The sequence below is a fragment of the Erpetoichthys calabaricus genome, chromosome 14 (assembly GCF_900747795.2).
Source record: "Erpetoichthys calabaricus chromosome 14, fErpCal1.3, whole genome shotgun sequence".
In the NCBI taxonomy this organism is placed as follows: domain Eukaryota; kingdom Metazoa; phylum Chordata; class Cladistia; order Polypteriformes; family Polypteridae; genus Erpetoichthys; species Erpetoichthys calabaricus.
The window spans coordinates 26765152-26790612 of NC_041407.2; the positions used below are offsets into that span (position 1 = coordinate 26765152).

The 25461-nt window shown below is 36.9% G+C and overlaps 1 protein-coding gene across 2 annotated transcripts in view; it reads left to right on the forward strand.

The window, feature by feature from the left end:
- Window positions 1-58: 58 nt before the first annotated feature.
- The window catches only part of LOC114664776 (phosphoribosyl pyrophosphate synthase-associated protein 1), a 63471-nt gene continuing 38068 nt past the window's right edge, over window positions 59-25461 (forward strand). The window contains exons 1-2 of one of the 2 annotated variants that reach the window (XM_028819036.2): window positions 59-275; window positions 20424-20476. In XM_028819036.2, the coding sequence (XP_028674869.1) occupies window positions 112-275; window positions 20424-20476 (217 nt within the window). In that variant the 5' untranslated portion in view covers window positions 59-111. Of the gene's footprint in view, window positions 276-548; window positions 568-20423; window positions 20477-25461 lie in introns of those variants that run through there. The other variant, XM_051936246.1, reaches the window with a different exon arrangement.

Sequence of the window (25461 nt, forward strand, 5' to 3'; positions counted from 1 at the left end):
AGAAACTCCAGTCTGCAACTGTGGCGCCGGCAAAAATGAAGTGGCCGCGCACGCGTACTGTAGGCGGGGACGTGCCAGTGGCGCACGTTCAGCTTTGTTCGTGCTACAGTCATGCCCCGGCGACTCTTGGTTCCATATAAGTCGGGTTTCTCTTATTCTCGTCTTCCTGGTGCCTGTTATGGTTTTTCGAAAATGAATGTGGCCAAAAGTGGGTATCGGGTCTTCTCGGCAAATTCCTCAGCGGCGTGCACAGAGTTGGCGAAGAGGATTACAGAGTGAGTACGCGGGATTCGTAAAGCCTTGTTGCTCAATTCACTTGTTCTGTACAGAGAGTCGAACCCGTACGCTGGTGGCAGATTCTGCCCTGGTGTGAAGCTGGACCCGTCTGTAAGCAGGGGATTCTGGCCTGGGATAGAACTGGAGCAGCCCCAGGCCCCTGCAGCAGTGGGTGGGCCAAGAGATGGGGGATGCGGGCTTGTGTTGAGGCAACACTGATGTGTTGATACTGCCTCGAGCCTCGTCATGGGTACTGCAATATCAGCTCTGAACGGGGTAAAATTGTGAAGAGTAAGTTTCGCTTAGCTCGCATCTAGCGTGTTGATGTTAACAACTTTGCTGGTTACTTGTTTAGTCGCAAGTAATATCTGACTTGACGCTAATCTCGATCATTTACAGCACTTCCAATAACATAAGCACCACAAAAAAGCTCTTAAAACTTGCAACCGTCGTTTAGTTTATTGAGATTCGACACTCCTTGTTTTATATCGAGAAATAAAAATAAGAGCATGATCCCTCCCCACGGTGGTGTAACCAAACCTCGCACTCATGGCAGACTATACGAGTAACCTAACGAACATTAGTATCTTATATCTGCACTGTAGCACCGAATTAAATTCGAACACCCCAACCTTTTATTTGTATTCAGGTCGGGGAGTGTGTTTTAAATTAAGCTGCATTGCCGTGACTTGTCATGCAGAGGTGACCTTTTTTTTTTTTTTTTTCCACTTTTCCTTCAAAGATCGTTTGAAAGCGTGACAATTGTCAGTGCACATGCCTTGGCTTGAACAGCCGCACATCTGCAAGTCATACCCCTGTCATGTCGTCAGAACTAATTACAGTTGTACAAGCTTGTTTAGACTACAAGGGCAATTAAGCATATCTGAGAGACTTTAATTCTGCAAGATGAGGGCCATTTTGTCTGATCATTGTATCAAACTACCACTAATTCATTTACTCTCTATAAGAACTGTTTTGAAATGTCACTTAAGAAAGATAACCCAATACCTTTCAGTCGACTTAACCCTAATGTCAGGTTAAAGTGTAATATACGTATAGGTGCAGTTTCCCTCCAAACATAAAGAAGTTTGTTGTCTGTGTTTCTGTAAAAGTGTAACTCAGTTATGGAATTAGTGTTGATCACTTCTTAGATGTTTATCTACTTTAGTGTTGTATGCAATTGAAACCTGATCCAGGAGTGATGAGCATACGGCATGATCCATCACTGGATAGGATACCATTTCATTTCCCATATGTGCCTAACATAATCATGCTTGCCCTGAGATTATGTTAAGTCATAAATTAACCTGACACCTGTATTTTGACTGTTTGAGAAAGGTGGGAGTCCACAGTGGAAATCAATGTAAACACATAAACATCGTAAAACCTCTTGAAGGGAGGCAAACAAAATTGAGTCAGATGCCAAGAGCCAAGCTTGTTGCTGTGTCACCTGCTGCATTAATTTGATTTGTTTCCAACATTACCCAAGAATACAGTGCATCTGGAAAGTATTCACAGCACATCACTTTTTCCACATTTTGTTATGTTACAGCCTTATTCCAAAATGGATTAAATTCATTTTTTTCCTCAGAATTCTACACACAACACCCCATAATGACAATGTGAAAAAAGTTTACTTGAGGTTTTTGCAAATTTATTAAAAATAAAAAAACTGAGAAATCCCATGTACATAAGTATTCACAGCCTTTGCTCAATACTTTGTTGATGCACCTTTGGCAGCAATTACAGCCTCAAGTCTTTTTGAATATGATGCCACAAGCTTGGCACACCTATCCTTAGCCAGTTTCACCCATTCCTCTTTGCAGCTCCTCTCAAGCTCCATCAAGTTGGATGGGAAGCGTTGGTGCACAGCCATTTTAAGATCTCTCCAGAGATGTTCAATTGGATTCAAGTCTGGGCTCTGGCTGGGCCACTCAAGGACATTCACAGAGTTGTCCTGAAGCCACTCCTTTGATATCTTGGCTGTGTGCTTAGGGTTGTTGTCCTGCTGAAAGATGAACCGTCGCCCCAGTCTGAGGTCAAGAGCACTCTGGAGCAGGTTTTCATCCAGGATGTCTCTGTACATTGCTGCAGTCATCTTTCCCTTTATCCTGACTAGTCTCCCAGTCCCTGCCGCTGAAAAACATCCCCATGGCATGATGCTGCCAACACCATGCTTCACTGTAGGGATGGTGCCAGGTTTTCCCCAAATGTGATGCCTGGCATTCGCACCAAAGAGTTCAATCTTTGTCTCATCAGACCAGAGAATTTTCTTTCTCACGGTCTGAGAGTCCTTCAGGTGCCTTTTGGCAAACTCCAGGCGGGCTGCCATGTGCATTTTATTAAGGAGTGGCGTCCGTCTGGCCACTCTACCATACAGGCCTGATTGGTGGATTGCTGCAGAGATGGTTGTCCTTCTGGAAGGTTCTCCTCTCTCCACATAGGACCTCTGGAGCTCTGACAGAGTGACCATCGGGTTCTTGGTTACCTCCCTGACTAAGGCCCTTCTCCCCCTATCGCTCAGTTTAGATGGCCGGCCAGCTCTAGGAAGAGTCCTGGTGGTTTCGAACTCCTTCCACTTACGGATGATGGAGGCCACTGTGCTCACTGGGACCTTCAAAGCAGCAGAAAATTTTCTGTAACCTTCCCCAGATTTGTGCCTCGAGACAATCCTGTCTCGGAGGTCTACAGACAATTCCTTTGACTTCATGCTTGGTTTGTGCTCTGACATGAACTGTCAACTGTAGGACCTTATATAGACAGGTGTGTGCCTTTCCAAATCATGTCCAACCAACTGAATTTACCACAGGTGGACTCCAGTTAAGCTGCAGAAACATCTCAAGGATGATCAGGGGAAACGGGATGCACCTGAGCTCAATTTTGAGCTTCACGGCAAAGGCTGTGAATACTTATATAGATGTGCTTTCTCAATTTTTTTATTTTTAATAAATTTCCAAAAACCTCAAGTAAACTTTTTTCATGTTGTCATTATGGGGTGTTGTGTGTAGAATTCTGAGGAAAAAAATGAATTTAATCCATTTTGGAATAAGGCTGTAACATAACAAAATGTGGAAAAAGTGATGCGCTGTGAATACTTTCCGGATGCACTGTATGTATATTGGAGAATTTTTCCATCATTCAATGTTTGAGGGTAAATAGTAATTAAATTAATGCTTTTCAGGTTTGCAAAAAAGAAATTGCAAAACAGTTTTCCAGTGAGAGGCATTGCAATTGTATGTTGCGAATCATAGTGTCGCATGACTTATTGAATGTCTTGAAGGTTGAATAGAAAGAATGCCAAAACTTTATCTGTGGAATTATACAGCTTGGGAAACATACATATTTAATATTACAGTACTTCTCATTTAACAGTGAAACATATCTTCCTGTTTGTAGCAACATCCTCATTAAAACATTTTATGTTTGACAATATGGAAAATTCCAAACAGTGTTGTGGTGATAGTGCTGTATTTAACAGTTCAGCTGTAGGAATGTAGAAATGTCCAAGCTTAAGTAATAATTTTGAAAACCAAGTAACCTCTGAAAAGGATTTATGTTGACACATTATTTTCATCATGCCTGCAGCATGCACACGCTATTAAAAAGGAAAACAAAATGTCGCATAATATCGTAAATACTTTTGAATATATATTGAGGGATGTTCTGCTCAGACTATATGTGCTAGTGGGGCCACAGCTGGAATATTGTGTGCATTTCTGGGCACCATGCTACAAGAAAGACAGCGGTACTTGAAATTGTGCACGGGAGAACAGCGAGGTTCATCCCAGGGCTTAAGGACATGTTGGATTGTGAAAGACTCAAAGAATCACAGTAAACCTGTTTAGTCTCAAGCAGAGAAATCCACATGGGGACCTAATCCAAGTCTTCAAAATCCTCAAAGGCTTTTACATAATATATCCAGTGGAATTCTTTCATCTTTAGGGTGGATCACATACTCGAGGACACTGGGGTTGTCAGAGTGAACATCACTATTCAAATTTAATTTGAATCTATATAAAAAAAAAAAAATTCTTATTCAAAGGCAAAAGCTGACATTCGATTGTAAAAGAGCAGTTATTTTTCCTTTTTTTTTTTTTTTAACCTTACAATAATTTTTGGCTTGGTTACTCCACACACACTGTGCTGCAATACTATTGTATAAGTTTTGCACATCACCCCCGTGGTCCATATTTTTACAATTTTTTAATTGTTAGTACTGTTGAATGTACTAACAATACATTCTAAATTCTCCTCCAGCACTGTAGAATTACTGCTTTGCTCCTAGTCCTTTTATACTTTACTCTTGAATCCTGATTTGCTGTTGTAAAACCATTTAAGCATTCATTGTAGCAAAGAAAAGATGGTTTCCCCTCTCATTAAACATAGTTGGAAATAAGTTCCTATTTTTTGATGATCCTTTTATTAGTATAATGGCTTTAAATTCACCATTTTAAATAATATTTTGAGTTTCAGGAAAGCATACATAGCAGCCTCAAGCAACATTTATCGTTTCTTGGTCTTCTGGCTTAACATAATTCCTAAAACAGGCAAAATGGAAAGTTAAGGTTATATATGTTATGTTTTTGCTGTATCTATAAAGTGTGGGAAAAAAAAACATCCTGTTTAGTTTAATTCTGTCTGTTATTCTCTGACTACTGGTGCCCCATTCTGCAAATGTATCAAATCAGGGCGCTCCTCATGCTTGATCTACCTTCCCCAAGCTGTTTTTTTTCTTTATTTTTTTAACTACAACTTACACTTATTGTGATTTTGTTTTAAAATGTTTGGTGTTTTTTTTTGGGTTTTTTTGTTTGCATCTTAAACATTCTGCTACTCTTATTGAAAGTATATGCCAAATAAAAAATGAGTACAGAATACTTAAAGATCATTGTAATGCAACATTTAATGCTTTCAGTAACTCTTTTTGTAAAACACAAATAGACTTGTGAAGCCTTGACTTAGATAGATATATAGTAACAAGGCGCTATATAGGCGCCTGACCCGACACAGAAGGACACAGATGCATGTATGAAACCAACAAAGACTTTTATTTTTTTCAGCTGAAGGGCACGTCTTCCCCGTAATCCCTCCAGCCACAACACAGTCCCACAAAGCACAAGTCCAACACAGCAACAACCTTTCTTTTACCACCACTCCTCCGCAAGCGTAGTCCTCCTCCTCCCGACCCTGGCTCCTTTTATAGGTCACCTGAAAGTGCTCCAGGTGTTTGATCGCCGAGTTCCGGTGGCACTTCCAGGTGTGATGAATCCGTTGCCCACACGGTCTCAGGAGTCCCCAACACAGCACCCCTTGGTAGTACCTGCGGGACCCAACAGGGCTGCCCCCAACTCCAATTCCCAGGGAGCCCTGTGGGAAACCCAGGCACTACTCCAGCCCAGGGGGGCAGCCATCTAGCGTCCAGGGGGAGGTATTGCACTTTCCAGGGCTGCTCCCCCTGAATATAGTGTGCAGGGGCGTCCCGGCTGGGCATGGATGCCAGCCGCCTGCCACTATATATATATATATATATATATATATATAGATGGACACTGGCTTCACACCTTCTGCACCAGAGAAAAGGTTCTGGGTAACTCGTGTGTTTAACGTATTTAAGTAATTGTGAACTTTTTTTTGGAGGGGTTTCAAACATGCATTACAGACATGTGAAGTGCCCCAGTTACACTTTTCTGTTCGATCATGTCAGTTTCCATGCATCGAAAATCCTATTAGTACTTCAAGTATTTATGATGCATCATCTGTTGGAATGAAAAATGCAATTAATTTTATTATATATGAATTACAAAATACATTACAATAGATGATGCACTGCAAAGGTTAACACTCACATCTAGGCTGATTACGTCTTGGACAGGTAGCACAGCTACTTTTGGTATAATTTGACAGCCCTAGAGGACAACAGTGGAAATTAAGGGGAAGTGCATTTAGAACTGAAGCCAGGAAGCACTTCTTTATTCGAAGAGGTCTGTGAAAACTGGAACGAACTACCATGACAAAGTTAAAGCTGAAAACTTAACATTTAAGAAGTATCTGGATGAAATGTTGGAACAGCTTAGCTTTTAGCTAAACAAGCTTGATGAACTGAATGGTCTCGTCTCATTCTGAGAAATTTTTAATGTTCTAAATCTGCCATTATATGGTGTAAATGTGAAAATTGGACTTTGTCAGCAGAGTTCTCCTGTAGCACACAACATATATGCATGAGAATATTTTATCAGTTGTTTAGAAGTCAAATAGTTTCTTTAAATCGAATAGTACTGTTAGTGAAGCCGTTGCACTCTCTTCCGATTTCCTTTATATTTATCACATCTAAATTGCTTTTACTTTTAATGGGATACAAATATTCTCTGATTTGTAAATCCATACAGACCAGATTCTGTAGTACTTCAAGGGCTGATTGTAGTTACTATTTATCAGTATCAACTCACGTACTGTTCATTTACTACTTGTGAAATTTAAAACTTGCATTTTACAATTGGTATTTTTTCTCTGGTGTTCATTGTTTTGCATGACCTCAAATTTTGTGAATGTCAGAACCCTCAGGACACCTGCCAGGGGAGTGCTGCTGTTTGAAGGATTGTCTGACGAGAGTAAATAAACAGCATAGATTGTAATTTTTATTATTATTATATATTAATATTTTTAATATTTGGTGCGTATATTTTATGTTGTAAAGATGATGTTTCATGATTAGTAAACTCTCCTCTTGGTAATATAAAAGAGGAAACTGAAATGGTGCTAACATCAAATAGGTGTTTTCTCCCCCGGTTTGTTTCAAGCCCAACATGAAGTAACAACTGTTTAGATATTATATTTTCAGACAGAATAATACAAGCAGAAGTTATTGGTGCTATAAACAACATGATTACAATATGGTTAAATTTTCAGTCATCGCTGAATGCACATAAATGTTCACCAAAACAAAGATTTATAATTTGCAGAAAGTGGACTTTATCAGGATGAGGAATAATCTAGAAAACACACAAGGAGATGTAGCGGTGTCTTTTTCAGTTTTCCAAAATCAAGCTGCTGCTGAGTTGGCAAGGAAAGATCAGCATGAGTCAAACGCATAACAAAAGAAATTTCTTGGTTCAATAAAGTTCATTTTTTAAAAAAGTTTAGTGAACATTCAAAGCAAAACAGTTTGCAAAAAAATAGTTTTTGTGTACACAAGATAAAAGACATAAAAAGATAGAACTTTTCTTCTACAAACAGCTTTTTCTTGCTGAACTTCAGTTAGGTTCTATACTTAAAGATTGTGTTATTTCTCTATGGCAAACCTAAATATGCTTTACTTATTACTTTCAGTACATTCCATATGTATGGCACGTTTAATATGGTCAATATGATACGTTACTGGATATGGTTTGAAAATTATGTTGCCCCTACCCCCATGACTTACCTTACAGAAACTGGTACTAATCTGTAGTCAGCAGGATAAGAAATAATTATAAAGAGTATTTCATTTCAGTTTAGCTTCTGGGGAATATATTATAACCTCCAATAGACTATGGATTAATATAAAGGCAAAGATTTTAACATAACTTAAATAACTAACAAGTGACTCTTACAGAGAAAGTAAAAACTAGTCACTTCAGAGACCATTTGGTTCAGCTTCAAAATAAGCAGAGTCCAAAGCTAAATTAAAAATTGAAGACTAGAAAACATCTATGTACAGGAAAATTTAAAAACGGCCAAATAATTCCAAGTTGGAGGATATGGTACAATACAGCAAGGGGTTAAAAAAAATAAAATTGAAATGTCAAAAGAAAAACTGAAAGAAAAGTTACTATTGAGGCCAAAAAAAACCCCGCAAACTACTACTTCAATAATTAAAAAAGAGTTATGAGAAATTCAGAGACTTGAGATACTCATGAAAAAAATATTGAAAATGAGAAGGAAATAGCAAATTGTCAAATATTTTCTCCAAGTATTAATAAAAGAAGAAACAAATGTAATGCCTCAAGCAGAAGTTAAAACAAGCTCTGAGTTTAGAAATTTTAAAATAAATTACTAATATGTCCTTCAGGCACTCAGTATATTGAAGATTAATAAAAACAAACGACCTAAAAGCAATGAAAGGTATTATTTATAAACTCTTACTAAGCATATTCTGACAGTGTTTCCAATCGGATAAGAACCTGATGACTGGAAAGTTTTAACTTTGACTTCAGTCTATAAGAAAGAAGAAAAAAATAAGTCTTCCTTCTGTACCATGCAGAACTGTACAAACTATAACAGGAAATACATTAGGAAAGTATCTTATTAAATTCATATACTAAAGAACTATATGTAAGGAAAATCCTGCCAACCGAATCTTATTTCTTTTTTTTTTTTTTTTTTTTGTGCAGGATATTGGAGTAGTTGACAAAAGCAAAACATTTGACATTTATCTTTTTAGACTTTCAAAAGCCTTTGAAAATACAGTCCTACAGGAAAGATTGATTTTTGGGGGGGAAAAAAATGGATTTGGTTATCTATCAGGAGACAAAGGCTACATCCACACTACATTTTCATTTTAAAAGCTTAGACATTAGCCTCTGTTTTCACCTTTTATCCACACTACCCTATCAGTTTTAACCCCCAAAACCAGAAACCTTTGAAAACTTTCTCCAGAGTTTTATTTCTGAAAATGCTGGCTTGGCATTGCAGTGTGCATAGGTGAAATTGTATCATCTTAATTAAAGAAAGGAAGTTATCCGCTAACAGGATAAATCAGTAATCCGGCAGGAGAAAGGTATATTTTAATTGCTCCTCCACAAAATGCATTTGACGGAGCCTTCTTTAAAGCAGTCTGTTATGGCATGATCGGGGAAACAAAGAGTAGAGGTTCATTTTATAAACTATTGAATTTACATACAGTGTCAGTCAGTGCATACATTTTGCTCTGGTTGGTTTGTTGGTTTACACCCAAATGATCTATATAAAATAAGTCTTTATTATTTTCTTATTCTTTCTATGCCTTTTGGGTTGAGCCACCACCCTTAATTTCTGAGTATGTAAAAACTGTCCATTCTGGTTGTTCACAGGACATCTGCTGATTTCTTAGTCATCTTTCAGTACATTTTGTTGTTCCTACCCTAACTGGATCCTGGTCATTACAATATCTCATTCCCTGATTTGTCACCTTTCACAGAAGAAAACCATATTTGAACATTGGGGACATAAGTTGCTTTTGGTTGTGTTGTTGTGTAGCTTACCTAGATGCTTCCAAGTTTCGTATTGTACAGTTTAAATGTTGTGTATATGCACAGAAGGCGAAGAATTTACCTGAGGCCAGAGTTTTGTGATAAATTCCGTGGCTGGCAGCATTATTCAAGGATTTTCCCGCCAGTGTGAACTTGCCCAATGTAGTCGATCATTTTAGTGTTGGCTGAGATACTTTTGCAAATGATGAAAAACACTAGTATGGACAGTGATAGTTTTCATTTAAAAGCACTATGGATGTGGCCAAAGTGTAACAAACAAGAGGAGAAAAATCAACATGGGCTTTAATCTGTCAAGGCCCTGTCCTTAGATTCTTAATTTTTCTAATTTATATTAGAGAGATTTATCATGGTATAGTTAATAATCTTGCAGAACTTGCAGATGATACTAAAATAGGTGGCATAGAAGTTACTAAGGAGGTAACAAATATAATTTAGAAAGATCTGGGCAGTATTCAAATATGAACAAGAATTTGAAAAGCAAAGTTTAAAACAAAAAAAAAAAAGTTACATCAGTTATAAGTGCAAGATGGGAGGCACGGTCTTACATTAAGCAATCTGTGAAACGGATTTAGGGATGCATATTGATACATCATTCTCCACATGTGTGGTGGCAATTAAAAAGGTGAATAAAAGGTTATATTGTATTAACTGTTGAAAATATGTCAAGGAATATTATGCTCAGACAGTGTACTGCACTAGTGAGGCCCCATCTGGAACTATGTGCAGTTTTGAACACCATACTGCAAAAAATGTAGCCGCATTTGAAGCTGAGCAGAAGAGACCAGATTCGTTTGGAAATGGGAGCTCAGCTTGTATACTTTCTGTACTTGTAAGCTGGCAGATGTATACATCGCAGTCACCTTGGTTATCCATGTCTACTGTGAAAAGCAAGAAGGAAAAATAACATCAGTTCTTCAAGATATTATATAAATGCTTTTTAAAATGACGGAAGAATGAAAAATGAGACTAACTACAAAAGAGCACCTACACTTTCACCTTTCACTTAAGGTCCCATAAAAAGCTGAAAGCTAGCATGGATGGTCTGGAGGCACTTAGCTCATCATAATATAGGGAGGAAGTTAGCTGCATCTATGGTTGATAAGAGAATATTTTGTAGTGAAAGAGAATGTTTGGGTTTGTTGTGTTGTTCAGAATATTTTAGGACTGAAAAGCTTCACTTTAGAGCCACAGTCAATACCATATTAAGTACCCTTGGTTGTTATTAGAAGTTATAGGCAGTGGCCATGTGATCAGCTGTAGCATTTTCAGTGTTACAAAGTCTAATTTCAAATAGGACACATTTTAGTGTCATAATGGAGATTTATTATAGACTACAAATCACAAAGACATCAAGTGTCCACACTACTGACAAGCTCAACACAAATAAATAAGCTGGGTGTCAAAGACCAGCATCGATTCATTTAATAAAGCAAAATAGCAGGCCAGATTTCTTAGTGACATCCTTTCAATGCGTATCATTAAGGAAAAGAAGCAGGGGAAATAGATTTTCAAAGCCTATCTTTGAGTTAAAACTAAAATTATTAATATATATAATTTTGCCAGTTAATGTCAAGAGCAGGCTCCTGTTTTTTTATTTGATGCATTTTTAGCGTTTAAAACCTAATTTAAAAAAAGTAATCTAAATGCTTCTTAGAAATAAAATTTATGCAAAATATATTTAATATCATCACATGTTATTACCGGGCTTTCATTTTATTCAAAATTTCCAAAACTAAAGTTATCTCCATTACAATATGGTACGATCAGGTGAGAAAGAAGTCCATTCTGAAAAGTAAAATTAAAAAAATAAACATTTTGGCTGTTAAAATACTGATGAAAAATGTTATAATTTATATTTTTAGTGTGTAAATAAACTTCCCTGTTGCAGTTAATCACTGAAGTTAGTTTACCATAGTGTTTACATTTGCTTTCGATATGAGAAACTAAGCCGTCTGTGTTTTTGAGGTATGTTTAGATAACAAAATGAAATTTTAAGTAATATTGAAATTATTTCTTAAAGAATTTGTACTCCTCATTCTCTCTCTGTAAATATGCCCAGCACTGTTTGTTTTTGTGCTGCCAACCACTGCAAACAAATGTCCTACTACATAACCAGAAATGGGAGGAGTGCATAGGAACCAACCCCGTGCTCTCTATCCAAACTTTATCTACAAGTCACGCATGCACACACACATTGATTTTTGGAAAGAAAAGGTCTTAAGTTGGCCTTGTACAAATATATACAGTAACAAAAATGTGCATTGTGAAATACAGACCAAAGAAAGTTTTTCTTTGGGCAAAAGAGAAAAGTTTTCGTGCATCACTCTGCCAAAATAGAAACTAAACTGAAAGCAAAACTGTAGTCTCTGGTATCTAAGATGAAGATGCTGTCACACTGGAAAATTAAAATGGTAATGCATTAGAAGTTTTAGACACTACTTTTGGAATCTCTTTTGGTGTGTATCTGCTATTTTGCAGACAATTATTTTATCCTGCACACTCTTAATAGCTGTCCTGAGAGTGCTGGCATCTCACACCCTGTGCTGGAACAGATAGTTCCTCCAACTTGGAATTATTTGGTGGTTTTTAGATTTTCTTAACAAGTACAGAGAGTGCCATAGAAAAATACTACAACATTCTCTCACTCTATTAGTCTATAAGGTATAAACACAGAAGGAGAATTAAAGCAGACATCCAGATGTGACTGAAAAATCATTTCTTGTAGTTTGTCTACAGATAATTAATCATGAGTCTAATTTATTTTTAGCATAAAAAATAATGGGAGATGTATCATCTCTATATATTGAACTGTTGTACCACTGTAACACAGGTATCATGATAGAATATACAGGAACAGATACATTTATAGAATGCTTATGACATACAGGTAGTTGTAAACTGGAGTGATAATTTTAAAATCCCTGCTAATTAATAGCGCAGGAGCAAGTCAGACTAATAACAAACAATGCAGTAAAAATGGAGGAAAGAGAATGTGGGGGGGGGGGGGGGGAAATGGTGATAGTTCTGATTTCTGAAGGGACACTGGTAATATAATTAGTTCAAATTTTAGAAAACAGCAATGGAAAATACAAAGGTTATCAAAAAATGTTATTCTTCCAGGCAATAAAATAATCAAAAATAAATGCACATTTTAATGTGCAAGAAATGGATATACACAATGACTGAACAATGTGAATATCTTAATTTTTTTTAGAGCAATGGCCAACATCTTTTCTGTGATAAGAATTAATTTCATAATAATCATTCATTTTTGATATTGTATAGTGTTTATAATTATTCTTCTGCATATATGTTTGCATATACTTAAATAAAATTTAAACAAGTTAGAAAAATAGAAAATGAATGCATGGCTTAGTATTGAGTATTTTTTTTTTTTTTTAAACTTCATCAAAGAGACTTGTTTGTCAGACTTGTTTATTAATGTTTTTTTAGCAATGAATCCTATCCAAAAATAACAATAGTAGCACAGTGTAGTTATATGTATTAGTAGATTATGTAAAGCCTAAAGTTTTTTTTTAAATAGCATTTTGTAGTAGTTAAAAATATAAGCCTAATAGGGTTGTGGTGGTTGAAATAGCGTTCATAGAGACCAGTGATGAAAAATGTTCATTTTTGTACTATTATTAGTTGTTGGTTGTGGACCATTTATTGGTAATTGTAGCTCATATTGACTAAAAATAAAAATTTTAAAGAAGCAACTTATGGAGAGTTAAAATATGTATCTCAAATTAAAATTATCTGCAAAGGACCCTGGTGGATACCTGTTAATGGTCTGTTTTTGTGTTTTCATTGTTTCTGACCTAATTTTATGTTATTTATATGGTTTACTTTCCTCCCTGTGAGTGTTTTTAAACAATCAGATTTCATTTCTGCCATTTATATTCTAATAGGAAATTATTTAAATATGCTGAAATATTTTCGTGTCTTTTGCAAGGCTTTCTTTGTTTGGTTATTGCTGTTGCCTTGTTAGTCCTGTTGCTAGGCATGAGTGATCACAAATTCTGGTCTACCCATTGGTCTTCCCAGGGAAGCTATGACCATTGATGTTTTTACTGATTTGCTCCATTCTCATCAATACGCTACCACTCAGATTTTGATTAATACTGTAGATCTTCAAAATGTGTCTGTCTTGTGCCATTGAAAAAAAATATTTTCATCTTGGGAATTGGCAGACCTCTTCAATAAGGAGAGAGTTTGTTTTCATTGCTTTTCTCATTAATCATTTCAGACCATGGACCTCATGATCTTGTCTTTTAGATTCATCTGTAGAGACATGGGCTATAATGTCAAAAAAAAATCCAGCTACCAGCCAGATGCCAATGGGCACATTAAACAAGTGAACAGAGATACAGAAAATTTTCATCCCTTCTAATGTTGATTCTTGACAAACTAAATGGAAAGATCGCCTTTGGCCAAGTTCACCAGAAGTGTTTTGTATCACTGAAATATTTTGTCCGCTTTTAAGTGTCTTTATGGATTTAGGCCGCTAATGGGCTTTTCTTCTGTTGTACCTAGTGTAGTGAAGCACCTTGATAGATTATGCTCAGAATCGCAACAAGTACAAAGTAACCCAAGGATGGCTGCAACCTTTGTAAACTGGTTTGCTGACCATAGGCGCAAAATGTTTCTAAAGTTTCAAGTCAGGCAATAAGGTGTTGCTCACATGTGAGGCATTTATCTGAGGGTTGCATCCTGTAAACTAGTACCACATTTTATTTTCTCTTATGTTATTTACAATAAAGTGGGTCCAGTTCCCTATAGTTTGGCCTTTCCAGACCATTTTTAAAATTTTTCCATGTCCCCTGTCTACAGGCTAAATCCTGCACATCATAGACCTACTACACCTGTTGTTCCCTCTGCTTCAGTCAGGGTTGGTGAAGTTAAGAAATATACGATTAAGTCTGTTTTAGATTACTGTTGATGGAGATTTTGTGTTGAACCTTTAATCCATTGATAAGACTATTGTCCTGAGGATTGGTCTTGAGTGTGCTTTGGAGATGTTCATACTCTGCACTTGTCGGTCTGGTTCCATGCCTGTTTTTCTTGTAAACCATGACAGGCATGTCCAGGGACCATGCCATATAAGGAGGGCTACGTTATGAACTGTGTTTTGTTTTTAATTTTTCTTGTCCACATTTTGTATAATTTCTGGGTAGTTTTGTTCTCCTATAGGACTTTTGACGTGTAGATTTCAATTCAATCTTTTTATTTTCTTGCAAAAAAAATGTATTTAAAATAATATTAAGAATGCAAATATTTAATGAACAAGATAAAATCTCTATGAAGGTATATTTGAAACAACACATTAATCCTGTTTTAAGTCGTACATGAATTTGCATGTGCTTTAAAATGGAAATTTTTGAAATTTCTCATTTTTGTACACTGCACTGTATTGAATATATCTCAGTGAAAATCCAACTTTACTTGCAAATTCTTTGCAGTGTAAGTTACAGTAGGTGTTTTTGCACTCTAAGCAAATACACCTAAAAAAAATTACACATGGGACTTGAACCACACACTGTCACTGATTTGCAGTCAACCATGCGATCATCTGTTTTATTCTTTAACAATGCAGAGTGCAAGTAAGATATCCTTTTTCGACTATTAAATGTAAAAATATTGCGTTTTTCTCTATGGTTAACTTTTTTGGTGAGGTTAGATTTTCTTTTTTTTCTAGGCATCAGGGTCCTGAGAGTGATTTAATAGTGAAACTCCAAACTTTTTTTTTTTTTTTTTTTTTTTTTTTTTTTTACAAAATCACTCAAACTTAACCTAATTAATACCAATCTATACACCTCTTTCTTCACCTGACAAGCTGTGAATGTACTTCAGTCCCTGATGGATTAACTTTTGCACTTCTCTAAACTTGTGACTTTGCTCTTGTAGTCAAGTTTTCTACCAGGGATTAAATTCTCAGTTTCTCATGAGCATGTGGTCTGCCTATTATGTTTGGCATCAAAGGCTCAGCTTTGTAGGCACATAAGAATTGCCTCTGTACAGATGAAAAAGAAGCAGAAACCCTGTTAGGGGGGAGCTGTAAAGAATTCAGTCTGGTCCTTTAGTAGTGACCAAAATAGATATACGAGAATACAATCTAAATGGGAAAAAAAAACAGTAGAAACACTAACTCCCAATGAGCACACAAATTGAACAGGCACAGTATGCCAAATAGTATGGCTGTCTTTTGATCTTTGAACCTGAGCACTGTTTGACGTAGCACCTTTGAGCTTTTGATGTGCAATGGGTTATGAATTCCGGATTATTATGAATGAATGCTTTTTGAGATGACACTACAGCATGTGTGATTTCCATTTTTTTAAAAAAAAAACAAGACTTCTTACTGTGCAACAAAGCTACATAATGATGAAATGAAGCTTAAAGTGAATTTAGCTGCATGCACACAATTGACAGACAGGTAATATTTTTTAAAAAAAATGAATTACTGTTTCTTGTAGCATCTTACTGCCTCTCACCTACTATCTGTGCATGACAGACTGCAACCTAATAAGCATGGGACTATCAGTTCACATGGATTTATTTTTGATGTGTCAGTGAACAAAAAATGGTGTAACTTTGTTGCCATATAAATGGTCAGCTATGCAGTAGCGCATTAATCTTCAGTTCACTTTATTTAATTTCATTTTTTCAACACTTACTCCATGCCATATATATGTTGACAAGGCTACATCTAGCTGATTAGAATACTGGGCTTTTCTGAATTTCATTGGTATGTACAAGTGAGGTTGTGTAGTTTCATGCCGTTTGAACTATTACCTCACATCTGTGCTTTTTAACTAATAAACCCAACATACATTACATTATTTGCAGAGTATTGCTAACGTTTGGTATGCTAAAAATAAAAAATATGTTAAAACCCAAGCAGGAAAAAAAAAATTAGGCAAGATATATAAAGAATTGTCACTTTTTTACATTTATAAATACTCCTACGTTTCTCAGAGCATTGAACATTTTTTAGTCCAAGATTCCACTGTCTTAGATCACCTACACTCTGCAGTGGACACAGACCAGCAGTGGCTATTGCAGCATAAAACCAAAGTGGTCTGACATAGAATTTATAATTGTCCAGCATCCACTTCAAGGCACACCAAACTTCACTTCAGGATACCAAGAAAGTATATTGTTTTTGCAGATCGAAGCCCTAATAATATTTCATATGGTTATTTCTTTGCACCAAAATTTAAAGGGGATGGAGTTATAAGATCCACTGTAAGATACTGTAATCCTTGCATTATGAATATATTGTATTACTAGCTGTTCAACCTGGCTTTGCCCGGAAGAGTAACAAAATGTATGTTACATGTGTAAAATTAAAAAAAAAAAAAAAAAAAGCAGATCCAGATTCTTTTGACCTTCTTATTATGGCAGAAATACCTGTATTTTTCAGCATCTAGTGCTTCTGAGCTTATTAAGCCCTTGTGGAAATTTACTGTGTTGTTAAGTGTAAGATTTCATGTAATTTTGCAGCAAAGAACAATTTTTAGAACCATAATAATAATCTCAATGGTTCAGTAATAATGTTGGAACCGTAATACAGCATGTAGAATGCATAACATTTATAACATTCAACTCAAGTGCTGAGAGACAAATGAGAGTCTAAGCTCTTCCCTGAGCAGCACTCCGGGCAGATTCCTGTCTGCCCTTCTTATTCTGCCATCACAAAAAACTTTTTGTTACTCCAGCTCAAGCACGGATCTTGTCACAAATGGGTCATTTGCTCACTTATTATTTGCCTCAGACAAAAATTGCATAGGATCTTTTTTGGTTTGTCACAAAATTATCATTCAGAAAGCAGGTAACGGATTTTTGATACAATCAACTGTTAGTTATTGAGCAGCAAACATATAAATGTTGTTCTTTTTCAACATGCTTAAATATTTAAACATTCTTAAAAATTGTTTTGGTCAACATAATCACCTGAAATTGGCATTGTTATGCAATTGTTTCTAATTCTTATGAAGTAAAAATCACATTGATATCATGCAGTTTTCTAGTGATATGGAGGTTAAAAATTACAAATATCCAGTGAAAATAGTGACTTTAGTGAGGTTGTCTTTTTTTTTTATTTTATTTTTTTTTCCCCCTAGATATTTATCTGTAGAAAATGTAACATTTTGTTACTCTACATTCAAAGTTAGACTATACCAGAAAAAAAGCTGCAAAGTTTTTTAGAAATAGATGTGATGGTTTTCACATGATGTTCTAACAGACAGACAGACATTCAATGTTGATAAATTTAGATTTAGATGCAGTCTTTTGCCGCCTTGGCTTCACAAAAGAGAAAGTAAATGAGGTTACAGGGCACTTTTACAGATTTACAAAGTTCTTATACCAAAACTCTTCTCTCCCCACGTGGTTAAGACCAGAATGAGGAGTGACAGAGAGGTGAGATTGACCTTTTCCATTAGTGAATTCCCCATGTTCTTCCTCTTACAGCTATTATGTGTACTAGATACATACACATGGTAGTCTATTGAATTCTTTAGGAACACCCAGTGGTGGTGGAAAGGCAACTTGGGTGTTCTGTTATCTGAAGTATAGTCAGTAATATTGCAAGCAGACTCTGTTCATTCAAAAAAATCTGTTGCTGTAGCCATTACATTTTCACACTGGTTTACTGCCAGCGTTTGCTTTCTATAATTGTGAAAGAGGCAGAACAACTTCTTCTTCTTCTTTCGGCTGCTCCCGTTAGGGGTTGCCACAGTGGATCATCTTCTTCCATATCTTTCTGGCCTCTACAAATTGTTCTGTTACACCCATCACCTACATATCCTCTCACCACATCCATAAACCTTCTCTTTGGCCTTCCTCTTTTCCTCTTGCCTGGCAACTCTATCCTTAATATCCTTCTCCCAATATACAGTGGAACCTCGGTTCACGAACGTCTCGGTACACGTACAAATCGGTTTACAACCAAAAAATGCGCCAAACTTTTGCCTCGGTTCACGACCACACACTCGGTATACGAACAAGCCAGGTTCCCTTTTGGTTTGTACATGTTCAGTCTCTCCCTGTGCATTTCCTGTGCAGCGAGCAAGAGAGAGCGCGAGAGAGAGCGCGACACACACACACAGGCAGTGCGAGAGAGAGGCACACACACACACAGGAGCGAGCTAGAGAGACATACACACAGGCACTCCAGGCTGGCAAAAGAGAGACACACGCACACACACACAGGCGGCGAGAGAGAGAGTGAAGGAGGGAGGAAGGGACGGACGCACGCATAAGGTAGAGAAGGCTTGTTTTTGTTTTCAGTTCTGTTTACAGTGATGGGTTCGTAGCCTGCATTGTTGCAATGTTATTTTTCTTGGTGGTTTATTAAATTACGGATTTTTCAAATGTTCATTTTTTCCCCCTGTGCTTAAAACTCATTTTAAAAAAAAGTGTTTTTAGCAAGCGGTTCCTAGCACTATAGCGCGAACTATTGCAGTGTTAGTTTTCTGTGTTGTTCAAGGTTCTCTCAGTGTTATTCAATGTTTTTACATTTAGTTTATGCATTCTATGGTATAATTAACTATATTTGTGTTTAAAAAATATATATATTTACATACAGTTTGTACGGTCTGGAACAGATTAATTGTATTTACATACAATCCTATGGGGGAAATTGCTTCGGTTCACGACCAAATCGGTTTACGACCAGAGTTTTGGAACGAATTATGGTCGTGAACCGAGGTTCCACTGTACTCAGCATCTCGCCTCTCTGACTTTATCTCCCAACCGTCCAACTTGAGCTGACCCTCTATTGTACTCATTTCTAATCCTATCCATCCTCGTCATCCCCAATGCAAATCTTAGCATCTTTAACTCTGCTACCTCCAGCTCTGTCTCCTGCTTTCTGGTCAGTGCCACCGTCTCCAACCCATGTAACATAGCTGGTCTCACTACCGTCCTGTAGACCTTCCCTTTCACTCTTGCTGATATCCGTCTGTCACAAATTACTCCTGTCACTCTTCTCCACCCATTCCACCCTGCCTGCACTCTTTTTCACCTCTTTTCCACAATCCCCGTTACTCTGTACGGTTGAACCCAAGTATTTAAACTCATCCACCTTCGCCAAATCTACTCCTTGCATCCTCGCCATTCCACTGACCTCCCTCTCATTCACACACATGTATTCTGTCTTGTTCCTGCTGACCTTCATTCCTCTCCTCTCTAGAGCATATCTCCACCTCTCCAAGATCTCCTTAACCTGCTCCCTACTATCGCTACAGATCACAATGTCATCAGCAAACATCATAGTCCACTGGGACTTCTGTCTAATCTCGTCTGTCAACCTGTCCATCACCATTCCAAATAAGAAAGGGCTCAGAGCCGATCCCTGATGTAATCCCACCTCCACCTTGAATGCATCTGTCCTCCTACCGCAGACCTTACCACTGTTATACTTCCTCATACATATCCTGTACAAGTCTTACGTACTTCTCTGCCACTCCCAACTTCCTCATACAATACCACAGCTCCTCTCGAGGCACTGTGTCATATGCTTTCTCCAGGTCCACAGAGACACAATACAGATCCTTCTGGACTTCTCTATACTTCTCCATCAACATCCTCAGAGAAAACAACGCATCTGTGGTGCTTGTGAAAGAGGCAGAACGGTTTATGGAAAAAGTTTTCTGCTTTTTGGAGACCGACTCTGGAGCGTTTGCTTGTCTCTTCATCTCATTAAGGGAAATTCTTAAAGTGTTTGGTTGTGGTTCGGAACAGGAAATTATAGTTATCTCTAAGCAGGTCTGTTTTTGTGCAGTCCCTCTTCTATTTAACTGTTGGACTTTGAAGAAGGAGTTCACTTTCTAAGGTCTGCAAGTGTCAAACTGTATGAATTTCTGCCTTGGGTTTGTATGCAAATGAATATGTATTTTTCTTTTGTTCTTGCAGACGACTTGGTGTTGAGCTGGGTAAATCTGTTGTCTATCAGGAGTCCAATCGTGGTAAGTTTTAAGGTCCAATATAGAGCTAAATTATTTTCCATGTCTCTAACTGACTTAAGTCTTTGTTCTTTCCCTCTTTATAGTATCTGTTACTACATTTTTTTTAATTTATGTTTGCACCACTATTTGTTACAGGTGGATTAATCAATAAATACATTTGTTACTGTGTTTTCAGCTGTGTAAAACTAGAACAATTTGTGTAACATTACATAAGTAAGTAAATGTGTTGCTGCAAAATAATTAAAGCACATGTTAATGCAAAGCTGTTTTTTTCCCCCCCAAAGTGTTAGGCAAGCAACAGTAAACCATGCATGAATACTGGCATGTTGCTCAAATTGGACATTTCCCCTTTAACATCACTGCATTGATATAATTGATCACTGCTACCATAGCCACATTATACAATGAAAACTAATTATGATTTCATAAAGTTAACTCCATATGACCTCACCTGACCTGGCCTCAGTTTTCTGAAACTTTGTAGTTCACAAGGATGTTTATCTTCATGGCCTTTGGAAAAATGTCCACGTTTTATCACTTCCTAGTGTTCTTAAAGCTTTTATTCCCTGGTGAGGGATCATGATACAGTTTAAACGGATGGACTGCCTTCCGGCTCCAGTTGTGTCAATGCCATACTTCATCTTGCATTAGGTCTTGGACTGTTTCCCATTGTTCCAACTACCATATCTGTCTGCTGCTGCATTTGGCCTTCCAAATATACTACAGTGTAGGTTGGAATACATTGATGACACATCCTTTCTTAGCTTCTGTTCTAAGGTCAGTATAATAGCTTATTCAGAAATGTCGGTAATGTTAAGTGCCCCTAGAAGACACAAAGAAATGACAGAGAATGGAAAAGAAAAATGTCAAAAACAGCTCATTATAACAATTCCCAAAATTATTTACAAGAGATCTTTGAGAGGCTAACTACAGTGTGTACCCTAAAGTAATGAATTTCCCTTTAGTATTGACTGAAGTGTTGAAACTATAAATTGTCTAAAGATGTGTGAGGAAGAATTGGTAAATTTAATTTTTTATTACATTTTGCATTATAAAATGCTAACATTTTACACTTGTTTAATTGAGCATGTTAGTGGAATTAAAATACTATTAAGGTTTTTTTTTTTCTTCTTTTTTTATTCATTACTCAACATTCTGAATCCGATCCATGGGTATAGGGGCCAGAGCTTATCAAGGTACCACTGGTGATGTGGCAGGAAACAGTCTTAGAGAGAGTGCTACGCACACAATCACACAGTTTAGAATCAACCAATTTGCCTATTATGCACGTCTTTTGGATGTTGGAGGAAAATCCACGCAGATACGTGAAATTTGAACTCTGGATGTTTGATTCTTGAAACGTTGGTATGCACTGTGTCTCAATGCTGCCCAACGTTTTATATAATACTAGATGTGTAAGCCTATGCTGTACAAAGCCCGGGGTCCTAGAAACTATTGAAATTGTCAGAAAAAAACCTGCAATGTAGAGATGGATTGAAAGGAACTACTCTGGGCATCTCTCTTCTAGGAGGTTTCGTTTTGCAGATGTGCTGGCCTCGCTTTTGTATTGACAGCAGGAGGAAGTGTAAAAAGAATACTATTTTGCCGATGTTAGCTGCTAAGCGTCATTGTCTTTCTTCTGAGGTTTTGCTTTGCAGATGTGCTGGCCTCGCTTGTGTTATTAGCAGCTACCCCGACTCCACCTCTCATTTCCGGGCCGGACAGAAACACACACTTCCACGCGTAGAAGTTTATATATAAAATGAAAGCTATAATACAGTATATGTACCAAGGATCATCAGTTAGCTTGAGTTATTTTTTATGTCTCTTCTGACTTTGGAGTAGTTGTTTGTGCTGTCTTCTTTAAGAAACACCTGGTTGTTTCCTTAAGTACAGGTTTTCATGATGAAAAGCAATTTCCTCATTCGTGTGACTTGTATTGAATGCTGCCAACACTGCCGTCTCCTCCTTAGCATCCACTTTGTGTTTTATATCTTTAGTACTATCTCTTGCTATTTATGTTGTCCAGAATTTGGATTTCTTAAGTAATGTCTCCAGTAGCTAATAATGTGCTGTGGGAAGGCTGGTTTTGTATTTTAGTAATTCCTGAAGTTAATTCTCTTTTAACTATAATAGCCTAACTTATGAAGAAAATTATGAGCTTGTGCTAACTTGTTTTTCTGACTTTATAAAATCTTCACTCTCAGTAAAACTTGTACTCCTTATTTACTGACAACTATGTGGTCAAAAACCACTCCAGCCCTATCATTAAACTTGCCAACCACACCTAGGCCTGAACATCAGTAATAACAAGACCAATTAGGGATGAAGTTTACCTGCTGACAAAGCATTACCAGGAGAAATAATCTTGGCAAAACCAAACAGCTGGTCAGACTTCAAGAACCAGAAGGCGGACTGTATTCCAGTCTACATCAGATGGGATGCTGTTGAGCAGTTTTAAAAATCTTGCAGTGACCATCACTGGTGAACTGAAGTGGGTCCAACACAGTTGTTCACCAGCATCTTTGTGTCCACAGAGATGTAAGGAAAGCTCAGATTTCTCCATTTGTTCTCTCTAACCGGTGCATAGTGAAGTACATGCTTGATGGCTGCATTACATCTTGGTATGGAACTTGTTCAGAGCAAAATTGTAAAGCACTGAAAACAAACATTTATTTATATAGCACATTTTCATACAAAAAAGTAGCTCAAAGTGCTAAAAGGTTAGTGAATGTGGCACAGAATATTACTGGCACCCAGCTGCCATCTTTTAAGGACATATAAAACACCTACATTGGAAAGAAAAACAGTTTAATTAAAGACCTCTGCCATCTTGCATAGTTGCTTTTCATATTCCTTTCTTCTTTCAAACATTACTGGACCATTGGCGCTCACAACAGTAGATTCAGGTATGTCTCATCCTACTCCTAGTAAGGTTACTGAACAGCCAATCATAAAACCAAATAGCCTAAAAAAGCATTGAATATGTATGTATATATTCATAAACAAATACAAGCAAATATACTGTATATCATTTATAATAGTGTGCATGTATGTGTGTATAATGCATATATTGCATGCTATATATATGCTCTTTGTGTGTGTGTGTGTGTGTGTGTGTGTGTGTGTGTGTGTGTGTGTGTGTGTGTGTTCCAAAATCATAGATGTTTAGAATGATGTTAATTTTTTGTGACTGTGGGTTTTTATATTTGATGTTTGTAATTTCAGTGTTTGCCAGTAGAGGCTGCTGTGTACCTGCACTGCTGAATTCATGCACAAGTTTCATTCTAATGTATGAATTCCTTCCTTTCCTATACACAGTATACTAGGAAATGTTTATAGAATAATGTATGACTATAAAGGAAGCTTCCAAAATACAGAAAGTTGCTCTGAATTTCCACCCTAGTTCTAGCCTACATTCTACATTAAATGGTACTCTGAAGATAGTAATCTTTTAATTAAAGTAAAATGTTATTTTCAGTCGTGCTTTAGGTATTTTTTTTTCCTGACTGTGTTACAAGATCACATCAGTTCCAGTTTCCACACTGCTAATTCTACATCTTTCCTCCAAAATGTATTTGTAATCTGTTCTTCCTTTTAAAAAGTCATATAAACTGGATAAATTAGAAAATCGATACTTCTGGAAATATAAGCTGTTTTCAGAGCAGTGCTGAACACTGTTCAGCTCTAACTCTGCATCTACATATAATTCCAACTCTTTTCTCCAAAATTTATTTTTGATCTGCCCTTCCATTTAAAAATGAATATAAACTGGATTAATTAGAACATTGATAGAAGGAGATTTCATACTCATGGAAACATAAACTGTTTACAGAACAGTAATAGAAACTAACTGTAAATGCAGTGTCATTCATTTCTTACAGTGCTAAATTATAGGAGTTGAATAACTAATTCATGTGTGCAGCATGGTAACCTATACAGTATTTGTGTAAACGACTATTTGACAAGTGGAGCCTGTTTATTTGAGGTTATCTTTTTTTATTATTTTGAATCTTCTATGAACTCACTTAGTTACCTAGCAAAAAAGGCCAAGGGTGCTTAGGGATATTTATTTAATTATTGCATCTTAAATCCAAATTCATATGTTCTTCTATCACACCTGAAAATGTCGTTTTCTTTTGTATATGAGCGCAGTGAGAGTTGGAACTATTAACACAACCATATTTAAATGATTTGTTTTCATGTAGTGCGTATTGTCGTATTATGTTTTTAGCATGTAAATTCTTTATAGTGGCTTCATTGACAAACAGATATACATCAGCATTTGCTGTGTGGCACTGTTAATCATTGTGGTCACTATTCATTGAAAGTTGTCTTTTGTTTCCGTGGTGAATGATTGTTCCCCAACCGGCCCAAGCCCCCCCCCATCATTCCTGTTAGCAATCAAACGAGCTTAGGAGCAATCAACAATTTTTAGAAATTGCCAGTGCAGCCTCCCCGCTCCCTTGTGTCTGGAGCTTTTGCAGCCCTGTCATTGGCAAAGTCCCAATGGTGAATGTGTGAGAGAGAGCGGATGTCAGTACTTGAAAGTTGAACAGTTGAAGAGTACATATACTGAAGGGGGAGGGGGTGGTAAACCGTAGTCAGTAAGCTAATTTTTCTTTATTTGCATTAATTTATATTTATAATAGTAAAAGGAATCAAAGATGGAGAAATAAAAAGAGTAAATGATAATTAGAAAAGAGTTAATTCTCATTCTTTGAAGCTAGATGCTACGTTAGAGACAACCATACTGGAAAGATACACAAAGAAAAGTGCACAGCAAGTGGGTTGTTATCTGAAAGTTTATCCACAAGCAGGGATTGGGGCTGTTAATGTACACAAGAGACTTATAAAAAATCTTGTAGGAAAGCAGGTGAAGGCCTAGGGGCATCTGATAGTTAATCTATGTATGCAGACAGCTGGCTATATAATACATGGGTGACAGTGCAAAAAAGCCTAATGAAGGCAGAAGTATAATTAAC